This window comes from Sapajus apella, unplaced genomic scaffold (genome assembly GCF_009761245.1).
Source record: "Sapajus apella isolate SASKATOON/1434 unplaced genomic scaffold, GSC_monkey_1.0 scaffold198, whole genome shotgun sequence".
NCBI lineage: Eukaryota > Metazoa > Chordata > Mammalia > Primates > Cebidae > Sapajus > Sapajus apella.
In genome coordinates, this window is record NW_022437138.1 from 570,047 (window position 1) to 587,755 (window position 17,709).

Here is a 17,709-nt window from a genome sequence, read left to right on the forward strand (position 1 = left end):
GCACGCCCCATCCTGCAGGCCCCTTCCCTCCCCTGTCTACTGCCAGCTCACCCTCCCCACATCTAAAGTCTCCAAGACCTTCCCAGACACTATGTCCCAACCACAGGGCTCAGTGGGTCTGCAGTGAGGGACAGTGGGTGTGTGCCACAGCCTGAGGATGAAGAATCACACAGCCACACAGGTGGAGGGACACACAGCCTGAGGATGAAGAATCACACAGCCACACAGGTGGAGGGACACACAGCCTGAGGATGAAGAATCACACAGCCACACAGGTGGAGGGACACGTCTCCGAGTTAGCCTGGGGGTGGCGCTGGGAATCTGGAGATGACAGGCCTGGCTCCTCCCACCTCAGGTGACCGCCTCAGGCTCTGGGGGCTGAGGGTCGGTGAGGGCCTGGAGCAGGGCCTACAGATCTGCACAGCTCACCCTGCAAGGGGCCTCCTTCGTGGCAGCCATGGAGTGTTTAATGTCTCCACAATGACAACTCCAGACTTCGCTTTTAACAAGAGACTTTTCCTTGAAGAGCTTTTCATCAAAAAAAAAAAAAAAGAAAATCTCTATTGCTCCAGTCTAGGAGCTCGTCCTGCTGGCCACACGAGCGAGTGCACCCCAGACACAGACGGGGGCCGCTGTACACAGAGCACCTGTCCCCACGCCGCGGCCCCACAGGCTCTCTCGGAGCCAGCGCTGCCCTGTGCTCCTCACCCCGGCTCACACATTACAGCTTATTCCACTCCCATGCCACCAGAGGGGAAGCCAAGGGAGAGCAGGGAGTTGGGGGGTCTCTGAGGTGGGCTAACACTTCTGCGGCACACAGCCACCTCTCACTAATGGGACGATCTGGAGGGTGACCCAATCTGCGGCACAAGGCTGGGCTGAGCCTCCCTTCCCGGTCCCTGCCGTCGGCCGGAGGCCTCCGCACAACTGTGTCCCACCGCCACCCCCGCCCTCGCTCCGGCCGAGTGTTTACATATTTCCTGGACAACCTCCTCGTCCAACTCAAATGCTATCGCTAAAGATTCAGGCGTCACTTGTGGCCCACGGCTGCACTGCACCTGCCTGGGAGGGGCCTGTGGGAGGAAGGGCCGCAGAGCCACAGGGTGGGAGCGGGGGCCACTGGCACTACCTGGTCGAAGCCGCGGAGGGGGATGCTTCGCATCATGACGGTGGTGTCCAGCCCGATCCCGGTGAGGAAGCCAGCACACTCCAGGGCCACGTCTGCAGCGCCGGCTAAGGAACACCGCAGATCCCAACTTTGGAAGCGATGGGACAACACCCTGGGGCCCTGTGCCACAGCCCACGCCACACCCATCCATGGCTGGCCCCAGAGGGGCTCCTAACTCAAGACCCCACCTCCACATCTCAAGGGCACGGGCTGGAGTTAGCAAGGAGCCCCCACGGACTCGCTGCGCCCATGGGGTGTCCGACCCAGCTGGGTCCATCTCAGCCTCCAGGGCAAGGCCTGCATCTCGGGGGATCCCAGCTGGGATGGAGAGCAGCAGCCAGCTCAGGGAGGACCTTGGCCATGGGAGATGCCAGGCAGCTGCCTTCTTCCCCCTGTGCTCTCAGCCAGCAGCTTGGGGCTCTCTTTTTTTTGAGAGAGAGTCTCGCTCTGCTGCCCAGGCTGGAGTGCAGTGGTACAATCTCAGCTCACTGCAACCTCCGCCTACCAGGTTCAGGCGATTCTCTTGCCTCAGCCTCTCAAGTAGCTGGGATTACAGGCATGCACCACCATACCCAGCTAATGTTTTCATTTTTAGTAAAGAAGGGGTTTCACCATGTCGGCCAGGCTGGTCTCAAACTCCTGACCTCAGGTAATCCACCTGCCGTGGCCTCCCAAAGTGCTGGGATTATAGGTGTGAGTCACAACACCCAGCCGGGAGCTTTCATCTCCCTCAGACATCCCCTCGACCCCAGGCCCTCCTATGGCTCCTCTCCTGACCCTCCCTGACTGTCCCTTCTGAAGGAATGGGTCCAGGCTGGGGCTGCTCTCGAGGGAAGATGGCCCAGCTGCCTCATGGCCATGTCCAGCCGTCCCAGCTGTCTCAGTGCCCGGCTCAGGAAGAGCCTCCAGGAATCCCTGGCCAGAGGTCAGCTTCAAACTGTCCCCCAGCACAGGTCCTCCACGCCGAGAGGCCCGGTGAGTGTCTGATCTGAGGCAGCAAAGAGCCTGCCGGAAGGGCAGGCAGCAGGGGGGGACTCAGGGGAAGGAGTGTCCCATTCCCAGGATGGCCACCTGCATGCTGGTAAAGGATACAGCTGGCCCCGACCACCAACCTGTTAGAGAAACGAACAAAGCGTGTAAAGTGAGGCCTTTATTGACCAAGTGCGGTGGAGAAGAACCCTGCAGCCTTCGTCCAGGCCCTCTGTCAGCTCGTGAGCTCCGAGGCTGCCGTTCAGACAGCTTGCCCCAGGGTGCAAAGCCCACTTCCCAAGGCTACACTGTCAAGCATGTTGTGAATGAGCAAATCGCCTGGCGGTGAAGAGCATGTGTGTCAATGACGTGGTATCTGTCCCCTGGAAGGTGCCTGGAGATGTGGAGAAACATCCACCAGAGCTGCGCAGGGCATTCTTTCTCTCCTGCAGGGCCTCCTGGGCCAAGGTGGAAGCCCAGACAGGCTTGGCAGGACGGGGAGGCCACCAGACCGCAAGGGAAGACATCGTCTGATCAGAATAGTCTCAAGGCCATGGAAGTCTTGGCCAGAGGCACATCCAGCCCTACCACAGCCAGGTGCAGGACCAGAAGGCCAGCTCCCCAGAGCAGGGACCGAAGGAGCCCAGGGACAGGGGAGGCAGCACAGGACGCTGAGATCCAGCAGTCATTGGAAATATTTGCTCTTGCAGTGAAAATCCCCCATTATTCAACACATGGGTTATGCACACACGTACACACACTTGTATGTGCACACATGCCACACACCTGCATGCACACGTGTCTGCACATACTCCCACATGGGCACACACAAATGTATACACATGCACACTCTCACATGGGTACACATATTCATTCATATACATGTACGCACACACTCACGTAGACACATGCATGCAGACACATGCAAACGGGCACAGCACCTAACGTAGAACGAGAACTCCCAGCGGGGCAGCTGCCCGTGGGTGGGCTCCCACATCACCCTTCAGTCTTTGAACAAGAGGAGGTGATGTAAAGATGGATAAGCCCAATGTCAGTGCTAATCCCAGCAGGTACTAATGATATAATTCCATTTCAAAACGCAGCGTATCCCTTGGAATCATTCTGCAGGTGCCCTGCAGGAAGATCTGGCATGCAGCTTCCTCACAGCAGCTGGGGACAGAACCGCGCCACTGTCAGGATTAGGGTGAGCAGACAGAGCTCTGGCGGCCGGCTGAGCGCAAGGTGTTACACGGCACTCAGCATGTGAGGACAGCGAGGGGAGACTCTGGGACGCCCAGCCGAGCAGGACTGCAGAGATGAATTCGCAGCCTCACTCAGGGCCCGCAACACCTGAGAAACAGGTACCACGGTGTGCACGCACTTCCAAAACATGCAAACACACATACACATCTCTACACGGAGGTGACTTCCGAAATGACAAAACCGAACTCTTTTGGACTTGTTAAATGCAGTGAAACGTACAAGCTTTTAAGATATGGAGTCATGAGTTACTGCCAATATAAACAAAAGTCCACTGCTTTGAATATCGTGCTGTAAATGCAAGGGTGAAACCGGGTGAGAGCCCATCCTGTGGTGCCCCCCGCCCCCTGCTCCCAGAGGTGGCCGTGCGTGGGCAAGATGCTTCCTGCTGCGCTGTGCAGGCACTAGGGGAGTGAGGCCAATGCATTCCTTCCCTGCGTGTCAGGGCCTTCCTGGCCCTGAGGCCAACTCTCCTCCCGCCATGGGATGTCCAGCCGCAGGATGGGGACCAGGCTGCTCTCCAGGCCTCCTACCTCATTGCTAGGGATCCTGCAACATGCCCTCCTGATTTCGCCACAAACGTTTGCTGTCTCTGCCGCCCATGTGTGCATCCCCACCTCCTACACGATGCTGACCCACCAGGACTGGATGAGGGGGAAGGCGACTCTCTAGGCCCTCTCTTGGAACCCCCCAGTGCCCGGGCCTCCTGTCCTGGCAGCTGGGGGTACAGCAGAAGCTCCCACCTCGAGGGCCATCTTCAAAGTCACAGGTGACTCCATCCCTCAGCTGCCAGCTCTGAACAGCAACTGAGGGCACGGCTGGGAGGAGGTGAGCGCCGTGGACGCAATCCCGAGTGGGCGTCCTTGACCCTATGTGTTCAGCTGAAATCTCAGCAAAAGCTCACATATCGCCTATGTGGAGGGTCACTTTGGGCCTCCTCTTGTTGTCATGAGCAAAGACTACTGACAGCATTGGTTTTCACTGTGCCCTTCCCCACACTGATCAAATTATACAAATGTTTACGCTCTGAAGAATGCAGGATATGAGAACTGAATCAGAGAACTCCGCTCAGACCAGCTAACGTAAGAAAATGCCCGAGCGAAATGAGACAGACACCGAAGCCTCCACATCACAAGGATAGAGAGAGCCCAATGACAGCCACCTGCAGACAGCCTCTGCAGGCCACCCGCAGCCCAACAGGGGTGGGGACAGACAGGAAAGTGGTGCAGCGACCAACTCAAGCCACGGCTGGACACAGGAGGTTAGAGGTGCTGGCCACAGAAGTCAAGGGACTTGACAGACAGCTCACAGGACCTGGGGGTAGGGGGCTGGAACCACTCAACTTATCACTACATTAAAAGACCCAAAGGTTGGGTGTGGTGGGTCATGTGTACAATCCCAGCACTCTGGGAGGCCAGGGTGGACAGACTGCTTGAGCCCAGGAGTTCAAGACCAGCCTGGGCAATATAGCTTGTCCCCATCTCTACAGAACAAAAAAAAATTCCGGGAGCATGGTGGTATGCACCTGCAGTCCCAGCTACTCAGGAGGCTGAGGAAGGAGGATCGCCTGAGCCTAGGAGTTTGAGGCTGCAGTGAGCTGCACTCCAGCCTGGCAGACAGAGTGAGACCCTGTCTCTAAAACAAACAAAACATCAAGTTTCAGTGTGATCCCGGCAGCTCCACTCTCTGTGCTTTTTGGTGTGCAAACATTTTCTGAGGAGGCATAATAACTACTGCAGGATTAGCCTAATCACAGGGCAGGCTTTCTTGTTCAAAACTGGAATGGGGGGAGGAAGCAGAAACAAAAGCATTAATTCAGGCCATGAAGCCCAGGCTTAAAGAACAATCCATCTGCCTCTTGAGCTTGAAGGCCCCTGATCCGCTCTCCAGAGGGAACCCTCATACAAAGTGAGAGTCTCACGGGAGGCACCTGGTTTTTTGGCGGTCCTGCCAGCCCAGGAAATGCCAGATGGGCCGCCAAGCTGCGGACGCCCCAGGGTGGCAGCATAGGGCTGGGGGCGCCCCAAAGGCCTCCATCCTCGGCTTGCCTAGGACCTCACCAGCCCCACCCAACCCCTCAGGGCCAGATGCTGGGCCAGAGCCCCTGTGTGCTGGCCCTGTAACAAATGCCACTGAAAGCCCTGCCTTCCCATGACTTAGCCACAGGGACGCACAGAGAGGTGGCGGGGGCTCTGCAGTCTGGGAACAAGCACCAGGCGGACAACTGGTCTCCCTGCTGCACAACACAAGGACATCCCATCACGCTGGGGAATGGGCCTAAATTAAATTTTCTCACAAACGGCTGTGGTTCTTCCCAAGATAAAATTTATCTTCTTCCTTCTTGCGCTTAGGAAGAGAGAAAAATGATCGCAGTACCTGGCTGGCTTCCGGACTTCCTAAGGGTCAAATGAAAGCTCTTTCCATGACACACTGACAGGCAGCCTTAAACCAGCCCAAGTTATAAAAACACTCTGCCTCTCAGAGCCCCAGGGGCGCGAGGACAGACAGCAGCAGGCTGCTGGAGCAGCCTCTGAGGGTGGACAGACCCGGCTAGCTGCAGCCCCTCCCCCAGGGGCCAGTGTATGGGCTGGGCAGTCCCTGAGCCAGCCTGGAGGAGAGACTGGCCCCATGCTCCCTAAACCCCCACGGGGACCTGGGCAGGGGCTGCAGAGCCGGCAGCAGGAACAGGCAGGCCCTGGTTGTTTCCGGGAAGCAGCACCTCTGTTACCGGACCTGAGAGGAGGCTGCGGTCTCATTCACACCCTCCGCCTCATCCCAGTGTTGCCAGCTCAGAGCCCTGCTTTGCGGAGAGCAGACCTACAGACACAGCGAGAGGGAGGGCTAGAATGGAGTGACCACAATTCCCTATTTTGGGGTTAGGGCCCCAGAGCTCCAAAACCTGGCACTGAGGGAGAAGACAAAGCCCAGGGCTGTGGGCATGTGGGAGGCAAGGCACGCTGGCAGGCCCAAGTCCCCGCCAGGCACAGAGGCTTATGGGTGGGGGCAGCCTCCAGGTCAGCGCGTGGCAGGAAGACGGTGTGGCTGCGGGACTGGAGTGGAGCTCAGCTCCTCAGGTTCCTCTTGGCTGCACTTGGCTCCCGACCCCCAGTGCCTCGCTCTGTAAAGGAGCTCCCAGGAGTGGGCTCACTGTCCTCGCCTTCCACATTCCTTCATCTGCTAGGGGCTTGCTCTGTGGAATGGAAGGTCTGGCTTGTAAGGCCGCACGGCACCTCCAACCCTAGTCATCTGGGGTCTCGTGCCCCTCTGCACCCCACCTCGTGCAGTGGCCATTATTTCCAGAGGGGCTCCGCTGCCTGCCCAGGGGATGCTGTCCTTCCCCAGAACCCTCCTCTCTTCTTCCACCTGTCTTGCACTTCCAGAGCAGGAAAGACACAAGACCAGCAGAAAAGGCAAACGGGCTGGGCACAAGGCAGGTGTCTGCATGGCTGAGGCAGAGCAGGAGCCGACCTGGAGTCCCTCCCAGGGTCCCTCCCAAGGCTGGAAGGACAGCCCTTGGCTCTGGGGCATGGCTCTGGGAGCGGGGCAGCCAGAACGTCCCTCACCCCACCCCAGTGCACTCAAGGGCCCTGCTCACCCACCCACAAGCTCACACTGCTTTTTCAGGAGTTTTCTGCACGTCTTCATCAGCCTCCTGGGTTACAAGCAGGGTGCTCAGCCCACTCTGGCCAACAGATACGGCCCCGTTTTGCCAGCATACGGGTGTTTAGCGAAGGGCGCTATTTAATTGTCCCCCTTGACTAAGCTTGGACGTGATCCCCGTACCTCTGCCATCTGTCTGGCCCTGGCCTCCCCAAGACCTGATGCAAACAGAGGAGGAAGGGGGCTCCCAACTTGGGGCCCGAGGTGCACTGTGATGCCTGGGTGGCCTCTCTGGGGCAAAAGTGGCATGGTACGATCTTGCAGGCTGGGCCCCAGACCCTGCAGTGGGCACCACGCAGCAGCTCCGGAGCTCCCAGCCGTGGGCCCCACGCAGACATGCCCTGAAAGGAGTTCCTGACAGCAGCCTGTGCTGTAGTGGAAAGGGACGATGGAGGCCTTGTGCATGCTGCAAACCCACCGGGGCCTGGGCCAGGGCCCAGCGCACCTCCTTGGTGGAGGAGCCAACCAGGGGACTCAGTGTCCACCACAAGAGGGGCACTGGGATGCTGGGCACCATGAGTTGCCTACCTAGCCTCCCGGATGGCACCAAATAGAAACGTCCCACCCGACTACAGAGGCACTCAGGGGCCAGGGAAGCAGCCCCGGGGTCCATATTAATTTCAGCTCCATTTTAAAGGCGAGTTAAAATAAACATGGGGAATATTTATAAGGCAAATAAATCTGGCAGAAACAGCCCCTCCAAGTGTGAGTGGAGGCCTCCCCTCAGCCCCAGCCCAAGCTGATAAAATACAGAAATGCTACTGTAGACCCTCCGGGCTTATTTTGACTGCGGCAGAGGAATGTAACATGTAAACACTGACTCCCATATTACACTGTTACAACTTGCATTAACAGCGCCGGACAAAAGCCGCATTTTCACAGAAGCATCGTACAGGGATATATCTCCAGCTTAATTTTTAAAAAAACCATTTCCTCACATAAATCATGCTCAGAACGAAACGGGTGACTGATACATTGCAAACACTTTTTTTCTTAAACAATAACATACCTAGATTCCTTCTAAACGAAAGAGCTTAAAAAAAAAATCTTCTAAATGTTTTTTTTCTGAAGAAAATAAACACTGCAGTTTCTTTCCCCACCAAAATATCTGGGGCCGTGTCTTCCCGGCCGAGCCGGCTGCCCCCAGCACGGGGTTGCAGGGTGGCACTCCCCAAGCCCCAGCCACCTTGCCGGGGAGACAGCAGGGGCAGGGCACCCAGAGTGCCAGGCCGCTTCCCCAGCCCCAAGTGGGCAGCCTCTGAGGGGAACGGGTGTGACCAGGACGGAGAAAGTGCTGGCCTGCAGTGACCGAAGTCCCCAGCACACCGAGGGGCCCAGCAGACTTCCTTGGGCTGCCGGACATCCAAAGCCATTTCCCTGCAGACAAAGCATCCTGCAGGGGCTGGACAAGCATCGACTCCACCCAGAGAAGCCGACGTGAAAGACAGCCAGAGCCACTGGCAGGACTCGGGACGCCGGGTGAGCACAGGACCTCAAGACGGGCACCGGGGCCCGGGCAGCCCATCTCCACCACACCACAGAAGAACTGCAGCCAGCCCAAGGATGTAAAAGAAAATCCAACTTGTGGACGCCCATAAGGAAAATACAGGGCTTAAAAAAAAAAATCTTGGGGGTGGGGCAGGCCTTTCCGAACATGTAATAAATCAAAAAGCCATTAAGTGTAAAAGACTTAAGTTACATTTAAAAAAAAGTTAAACTACATGTACATTGCCCAAGTTAAAAGACGTTGGAAGCTGAGAAAATCTGCACCGCGAGTGACAGAGGATCACATCCCTAATACACACACCAGCGGGAGGGCAAGGACAGAGCAAAGCCAGACAGGAAAGCGGGCAGGGACCGTGCTGGCGACCTGCACAGCTCATCTCAAACAAGGCTGCGAAATGAAGTTTTCCACATCGGTAAGTGAAAAGACCACGATCACAGCAAATGCACAGAGTCAGATCGTGTGTAACCCGGCAGACAGTCAAAGAGAAAAACCAGTTCAGGTGCAGGAGCTCAGTAATCCCAGCACTTTGAGAGGCCAGGGCGATCACTTGAGCCCAGGGGTTCGAGGCTAGCCTGGGCCACACAGCGAGTCCTTGCTCTAAATAAAAAAATTAAAAAATAGGCCAGGTGCGGTGGCTCAAGCCTGTAATCCCAGCACTTTGGGAGGCTGAGGCGGGTGGATCACGAGGTCAAGAGATTGAGACCATCCTGGTCAACATGGTGAAACCCCGTCTCTACTAAAAAATACAAAACATTAGCTGGGCATGGTGGTGCGTGCCTGTAATCCCAGCTACTCAGGAGGCTGGGGCAGGAGAATTGCCTGAACCCAGGAGGCGGAGGTTGCGGTGAGCCGAGATGGCGCCGTTGCACTCCAGCCTGGGTAACAAGAGTGAAACTCCGTCTCAAAAAAAAATAATAATAAAATAAAATAAAATAAAATAATAAAAAAGCAGTAATTAGCTGCGTGTGGTAGCAGGCGCCTGTAATCCCAGCTACTCGGGAGGCTGAGGCAGGAGAATTGCTTGAATCCAGGACTTCAAGGCTGCGGCGAGCCATGATTGTACCACTGCACTCCAGCTGGGTGACAGAGCAAAGACTATCTTAAAGATAATAAACAAAAACAGAAACAAACAAACAGATAAACAGATAACCCAGAAATTATGGCATAGCAGGAAAGAGTGACTGCTGTGACAACAGAAAAACTTAAAATTTCTGCATGAAATAGTATCACCAATTCCAAAGACAAGCCACAATCGGGGGTCCAAGGGAGGGCAGTGGGCAGTCGATGGAAACCAGGGCGAGCCCGGCACAGTCTCAGGACGTGTGGGTGCGCCATGGGTAGCAGTGACCGTGGCCCAGCCCAGGGGCATGGGAGTAGAGGCTCCTTTCTGTTTCGTGTCTAATCAAAAGGCAGATGCCTGAGTTACCAAGGACGGGGAAGCGTGCAGAATATACATGGAACCAGTGTGACTGGCCGTCAGCAAAATGTGTTATGATCAAAGGGCAGCTCCCCTCATACTCAGCTTTTCTACTTCTAGGAAAGACCCCCGACAGGGATGTAAAGTGTGTAAGACCACCTCACAGCCACTGGGATGGCCACTGCCAAAAACACAGGAAACAGCAAGTCCAGGGAGTTTAAAGGAAAAAATAAAAATTAAAGAAGGAAAGAAAAGCAGAAAACATCGTGCTGGCGAGGATGCGGGGACCCGAGTCCTCCTGAACTGCTGGTGAGAACGGAAGATGGTCCGGCCGTCGCGGGAAACAGGATAGAGGTCCTCAGACCCTATGATCCCGCAATGCCACTTCTGGGTTTGCACCCAAAAGAATTGAAAGTAAGGTCTCTAAGAGGTATTCGCACGCCCATGTTCACAGTGGCACTATTCACAACAGCCAAGAAGCGGAGGCAACTCGGGTGTACACCGACAGATGAGTGGATAAACAAAATACGGTGTGCCTGTACAATGGAATTACTCAGGAAACTCAGAAACAACACGGATGAAAAGAGTTCCAGAGACGGATAGTGGTGATGGTTTCAGGACCTGATGAGTACATTTAATACCACTCAACTGCGTACTTAAAAATCGTTAAAGTGGGCTGGCCGCGGTGGCTCATGCCTATAATCCCAGCATTTTGGGAGGCCAAGGCAGGTGGATCACCTGAGGACAGCAGTTTGAGACCAGCCCGGCCAACATGGTGAAACGCCATCTCTACTAAAAATACAAAAGATTAGCCAGGTGTGGTGGCACACACCTGTAGTCTCGGCTACTCAGCGGGCTGAGACAGGAGAATCGCTTGAACCTGGGAGGTGGAGGTCGCAGTGAGCTGAGATTACAGCACTGCACTCCAGCCTGGGCGACACAGTGAGACTGCACCTCAAAAAAAAAATAATAATAAAGTGGTAAATTTTATACTATGTGTTTTATCACAACGAATAATTGGGATAATGTGTCAGAAGCACTTACAATGGTTTAAAGAGATGCACCTCCAAGGTTTTCACTACAGCATTGATAATGACGAAGAAGCTACTGAAATGCTCATTAACAGGAGAAAGGTCAAAGGAATTACACAACTCCCATTCAAGGGAATCCAGTCCCGACCCCACACAAAGATACCCTGTGAAGTGTGAAATAATTACAAGCAAAACATGTGACACACCACACACGCACACACACGCGTGTGCACATGCAAACGTGCATACCACACACATGTGCATGTACGCCATGTACATACTGGCACGCTCAGAGGTGGGGAAGGCTAGAGACCAAGCTAGCCTTGCTATTGACCAAGCCTCTGCCGCCCTCTGGTGGCCTCTCTGGTCCCTGCCAGCATGAAGTCTCCACACCCCACAGACGGGAGCTGCCTGGACCTGGGACCTCGGAATAGCCTCTCTGTGGGCGTCGGAAGGCATTAGGGACTCTGCACCTGCTCCCACGGGGAGTGAGAGCCACTCGCAAGCTGCTAGTCCCCCTTCCACAACCAAGATGTTGTTGCTAGATTTCAGGGAAACCCAATGTGCAAACCAGAAGGCAGTGAGGGTGTCAGATGAGGGCTGGGGTAGGGATTGCCGGCTCTCCCCTCCTTAATGTTCTCCCTGATGTCCCTGACGGGACCCACTGGAATCCCAGGGCTCCTGGGAAGCCCATTTGACAACGACTGACCTAGATAACAAACAGCTGACTCCCTTTATATGGCATTCGTGTTATTACCTCCAAGGAAGCCACAAGACAGGACATCAACGGCCCTTCAGAGGGGCACAGGTCACAGGCTTATTATTTTGTTTGTTTTGAGAGAAGGTCTCACCCTCTCCCAGGCTGAGTGCAGTGGTGCAATCACAGCTCACTGTAGCCTCAACCTCCTGGGCTCAAGCAATCCTCCCACCTAAGCCTCCCAAGTAGCTGGGACTACAGGTGCACAGTACAATGCTCGGTCAATATTTTTAAGATTTTGGTAGGCTGGGCGTGGTGGCTCGCACCTATAATTCCAGCACTTTGGGAAACTGAGGTGGGCAGATCACCTGACGTCAGGGGTTCAAAACCAGACTGGCCAACATGGAGAAACCCCGTCTCTACTAAAAATACAAAAATTAGCCACGCGAGGTCGTGGGCGCCTATGCTCCCAGCTACTGGGGAGGTTGAGGCAGGAGAATCGCTTGAACCCAGGAGGCGGAGGTTACAATAAGCCGAGATTGAGCCACTGCACTCCAGTCTGGGTGACAAAGCGAGACTCCATCTCAAAAAAAGAAGATTTCTCACGCCTGTAATCCCAGCACTTTGGGAGGCTGAGGCGGGTGGATCACGAGGTCAAGAGATCGAGACCATCCTGGTCAACACGGTGAAACCCTATCTCTACTAAAAAATACAAAAAATTAGCTTGACATGGTGGCGCGTGCCTGTAATCCCAGCTACTCAAGAGGCTGAGGCAGGAGAATTGCCTGAACCCAGGAGGCGGAGGTTGCGGTGAGCCGAGATGGCGCTGTTGCACTCCAGCCTGGGTAACAAGAGTGAAACTCCGTCTCAAAAAAAAAAAAAAGAAGATTTTTGTAAAGTCAAGGTCTCACTATATTACCCAAGCTGATCTCGAACTCCTGGCCTCTAGCAATCCAATCCTCCTGCCTCAGTCTCCCAAAGTGCTAAGCTAGCAAGCGTGAGCCACTGTGCCTGGCCACAAACGACAGGCCTTTTCTCCTTCTTTTGGGTAAACTGGAAAGAAAGCCCCAGGAGCCAAGCAGCAGCGCAGGCTCTCAGGGCCCAGTGCTCACTCTGGTGAACAGAGAGGACCCCATCATGCATGCGACAGGCCTTACGTTTTTCCAGGGGACTCTTTCAGCCAGAAGATGTCATCGCTTGTGATTCCATATTCCAAGGCACCTTCGATCTGTCAAGACAGAAATGACCCCTGGGATGAAAGCTCCATTTGGCCTGCCCCGGGACTTCCTTACAGAGGACGCCAGCTTTGCAGACTCGGCCAGCGCCGTCCCAGAGCACCATGCACAGGGCTTCCCTGCTGCCAGTCCTTGTCTGCAGGCTGTGGCTTCTTTGGGGCTGCAGGTGGCCTGTCTGCATCTAAGCTGCTGTGCTCCTGGGCCCGGCGCCCTCGCAGGATACCTTTCCTCTCTGCTCCCCAAGACCCTCCCCCAGACCAGGACACAGAGCCTGAGGTAGGCACAACAACTGCAGGGGCCACACTGGCAACAGCTTGGCCCCCTCAAGTCTGTCCGGGTCCTGGACAGACATATCACACAGACAGAGGCATGCAGCCCCAGGGAGCGGCACCTGGGCTCTGGGGAGGTCCAGGCTCAGAGAGGGGAAGCGGGGAGAGTCAGCAATCAGGGCCAGCAGAGCTCAAGTGTGTCTGTGCAGCAGGGGTGGGCTGCCAGGCCAGCGAGAGGAGAGGAGGCACAGGGTGTGCGTGCCACGGGCTGAGGTGTGCAGGGCCTGAGGGGCAGCTCTGAGGGCACCCGGCTGAAGCCAGGACGGACTTCACACTCTCAAATCAGACAGGTCACCTGAAGAGGGGCGGCCAAGCAGGTGGGGAGACCCAGGGTGAACGTCCCCTTAGCAGCCATGAGAACAAGATGTGCTGGTGCAGGAAATGGATCTCACAGTTTATGCTTCCAATTGGCAAAAAAAATAAAGTCAGGAATTTCTCAAAAAAAAAAAAAAAAAAAAAGGAATTTCTCAGGTTTGCTCAAGGAAAACCGAAAGGTCTGGCAATCAAAGGGACTAAAACGCAAGCAAGTCTTGGCAGGCACCCTGGGAGGGCGTGGCAGGGAGGGCGGAGCGGCCCTGAGCTGCCTGCCCCGCAGGACCAGGAGCGCCTGATGCTTCCCCTGTGGGCCCACAGAGCCGGCGGCAGCTGCCTGTGAGTTGCACAGCAGGGCCAGGCCAGGGCCCCTCTGCAGGGCTCCCCGGTGCAGACCATGTGCAGCTCTCCCGGGGCCGCAGAGAAGCCCAGGTGACCACTGGGCTCCTGGGACCTGGCTGTGACCTTCTTTAAGCAGAACCACCATGAGCCCAGCTGCCAGGTCCGGGGATCACTTGGACCCTGTCTGCGGCAGCTGCCTTGAAGAGCAGCACAGTGTCATCCTACAGAGCCACACAGCCACGAGCCCTCTGTGCATAAGCAACCTGCCCCCGATAGAGGCTCCTGTGGCTGCCTAGTGGCCAGAGAAGCCTCGTAGCCTCTAAGAACTGGGGGTGCTCGTGCTCCTCGGGGCCCCTCCTCTCCCTGTTTCCCCAGTAAGCACAGGGTGAAGTGGAGGCTGGGGTCACATCCAAGTAGCAGCAGAACCTCCCCTTGCTCTGCCTCCACCAGACGGCCCCGGGTCTAAGTCAGAGGCGGTGTGGCCCAGACCAAGGGACCCGTGGTCTTCGAGAGCTTGGCTGCGGCCTACTCAGAGGCTTAGAGCAGACGGCACCCGGTGCCCCAGGAGACCCGTGAGGACTGGCCTCGGCCAAAGCTCTCTGCCCACCCTCAGACCCCATTTGCTTTCCCTGCAGCAGCTACCCCCCCCCACCCTGGGGCCCCTTCCTCAACTCTGCCCCCCACAACCCACAAGACTGGGCCAGGAGTTATTCACCAGTCTGTTAAAAACAGTGATAACACTGACAAAAAACTGTGCGATTCAGAATTATGGAAATTAACCACAGGCTTGCAGCAACACAGGGAACATTCAGTCGGGAAAAACAGCTGAAGCTGGGTGAGAACGGGAGCTCCAGGGTGTTTTCACTCACTCTGGTCCTACCCCGACCTCAGCGGCAGCCCTGAACAGTAACGGCCAGAGAGGGCAGAACCCAGCTGGGGTCTTTCAAAGCCCCTCCCAAAGAAGAGTCAGAGTCAGCATCTGACCCTGCCAGGGTTCCCCAGAAGACCCCCTCAAAAGAGTCATCTTGGCCAGGCGCAGTGGCTCACACCTGTCATCCCAGCACTTTGGGAGGCTGAGGCAGGCGGATCATGAGGTCAAGAGATTGAGACCATCCTGGCCAACATGGTGAAACCCCGTCTCTACTAAAAAAAAAAAAAAATACAAAAATTAGCTGGGTGTAGTGACATGCGCCTGTAGTCCCAGCTATTCAGAGGCTGGGACAGGAGAATTGCTTGAACCTGGGAGGCAGGAGTTGCAGTGAGCCAAGATCGCGCCACTGCACTCCAGCCTGGGCAAGAGTACGACTCCGTCTCAAAAAAAAAAAAGGGTCATCTGTATCCAGCCTCACTGGAGCTCAGCCAGGGCTAAAAGCCTCGCTCTGGGGGCATTTGTCTGAGGTTTTCCTCACAGCTGCCTGGGGGATGGGTAACAGTTGGAGCCAACAACAGACTGCCCAAAAAGCTTCAAAGGAAAAGCCGAGGCATGGGACGTCCACTGGAGCTTTGCAAAGCTCCAGCATATTCCTGGGAACCCAGGCCAGGCGCACACACAGCACTGTGCACACATCAGGAGGGACCCAAGAGGCCCTGAGGCCTCACCTCCTGCTGACCTTGCCCTCTGCACAGGCAGGAGGTGAAGGCTAGGGAAGAGCTGCCTGCTGCCTGCTGAGTGTGGAAGGCATCCCCTCCGAATGCACATGGACCCCTCAGCAAAGACCCGGAGAATCCTTGGTTTAGAGAAATCTCCATGCAGTTATTGGCTGACCACTAAGCTAAACAAGTAGAGACATCAGTGGCCACATCCAACAAAGAATAAGAGTCTACAAAGTCAGTTCCAAAAAGTCACCAGCTAAGCGGCTGAAACAACAGACTCCTGGGGCAGAGGGAGAATCTGGTTTCCAAAGTTACCACTAGAAATTATTCGAAAGGTTCAGCTTTCAATTAAAAAATTATAAGATACGGTCGGGCGTGGTGGCTCAAGCCTGTAATCCCAGCACTTTGGGAGGCTGAGGCAGGTGGATCACGAGGTCAAGAGATCGAGACCATCCTGGTCAACATGGTGAAACCCCGTCTCTACTAAAACTACAAAAAATTAGCTGGGCATGGTGGCATGTGCCTGTAATCCCAGCTACTCAGGAGGCTGAGGCAGGAGAATTGCCTGAACCCAGGAGGCGGAGGTTGCAGTGAGCCGAGATCGCGCCATTGCACTCCAGCCTGGGTAACAAGAGCGAAACTCCGTCTCAAAAAAAAATTACAAGATACATGAAGAAACAAGAAACCAAGACCCGCATACACTGCTGGAAGGAATGTGAAATGCAGTCATTTTGGAAAACAGTCTGAGGTTCCTTGAAAGGGTCAACATAAAGCTACCACGTGACACGGCAGTTCTGCTCCTAGGTGTAACCCAAGAGAAGTGAAAACTGAAGTCCACCAAAGGCTTCTGTGCAGATGCTCACAGCGGCACTATTCATAACAGCTAAAAAGTGCAAACAATCCCTGTGTTCATCCACGAGCAGGCGGATACACAAAATGTCGTCTATCCATACAACGGAATAGTATCTAGCCATAAAAAGGAATGATACTGACAAGATACTGACAAGCACTACAATGTGGGTGAACCTGGAGGATGTTACGCTCAGTGAAGTAAGCCAGTCGCGAAAAGACACACGTACGATTCCAGTTACATGAGAAGGACTTACAAGTACGATTCCACTCACACGAGGTGCTTAGTGTTGTCAAATTCATAGAGACAGAAAGTAGGTGGTGGTTGCCAGCGGCTGGGGGAGGAGGTGCTGGGGAGTTAGGTTTAATGGGAAAAGAATTTCAGTTCGGGACGATGGAAGGAGTTCTGGCAATGGATGATGGTGGCTGATGGCCGCACAGCTCTGTGAATGTACTAAAAACCACTGAATTGTACCCTATAAAAGTCTGAATTTTATAGCGTGTGGATTTTATTTCAAACTTTTTTTAAATTTGGGGAGGAGAAGGAGGATGAGGAATGAGGCTTATATCCTGAACGTTCCAACCATTCTGAGGCTGAAGGGAAAAGGGGAATCAGCAATGGAAACTGAGGAAGTAGGAGGCGGGATGGAAGGGGATGCATCCAGCAGGGCCCAGGGGGAGAACAGAACAAGAGCTGTCCGTCCTGAGGATCTGGTAGCGTGGAGGCCACTGGGGACCCCACATTTCAGCAGTGTGGATTCAAGAGAACTGGAAAGCAGAAAGTGATGACAGTGAGTATAAGGGAAAAGAGTGTGCAAGCCGCTGGTGTGGAAAGCGCGTGTGTAAAAGTGCATCCCTCAAAGCGCCCGGGGATGGGCCAGTGCAGCAGGGATGCTGCACTCTGGGGACACTCACGTGTGCGGGGTACCTCGGCCGCCCTCCAGTAGCGATGACGATGTGGTCAGCTGACAGCAGAATCTGAGAAGAAAGGGAACGCCGTAGGTCAGACAGATGCATAGTGGCCACGCACCAGAGGGCCCGAGCACCGCAGACCCTGGCCAGCAGTTCCCACGGCCCCTGCCCTGCAACGTGGAGCCTCGGCCAGCAGTTCAGAGGCCCCACGGAGCTGGAATCCCATCGACAGGCAGCTGGGTGGGAGGCGGACAGGCAAAAAGGACAGGCGGACGTCCTAACTCCAACCACTTCGTGGTGTACTAAGCACCCTCAAATCCTCACAAAATCCTGCAAACAGGCTGTGGTCATAAACCCCGTTGCCATGTCACTCCGAGAAGCAGGGCAGCAAAGTATTTGATCATTTTAAAGACACATGCCCAGCCTCA

The 17,709-nt window shown here is 55.1% G+C and overlaps 1 protein-coding gene across 3 annotated transcripts in view; it reads right to left on the reverse strand.

Moving 5' to 3' along the window:
- The window catches only part of TXNRD2 (thioredoxin reductase 2), a 57,192-nt gene that overhangs the window by 20,682 nt on the left and 18,801 nt on the right, over nt 1-17,709 (reverse strand). For all 3 annotated transcript variants that reach the window (XM_032269747.1, XM_032269749.1, XM_032269748.1), the window contains 4 exons: nt 17,285-17,347; nt 12,867-12,937; nt 2,261-2,280; nt 1,130-1,221 (listed from right to left, as the gene is read on the reverse strand). In XM_032269747.1, the coding sequence (XP_032125638.1) occupies nt 1,130-1,221; nt 2,261-2,280; nt 12,867-12,937; nt 17,285-17,347 (246 nt within the window). The remainder of the gene's footprint in view (nt 1-1,129; nt 1,222-2,260; nt 2,281-12,866; nt 12,938-17,284; nt 17,348-17,709) is intronic.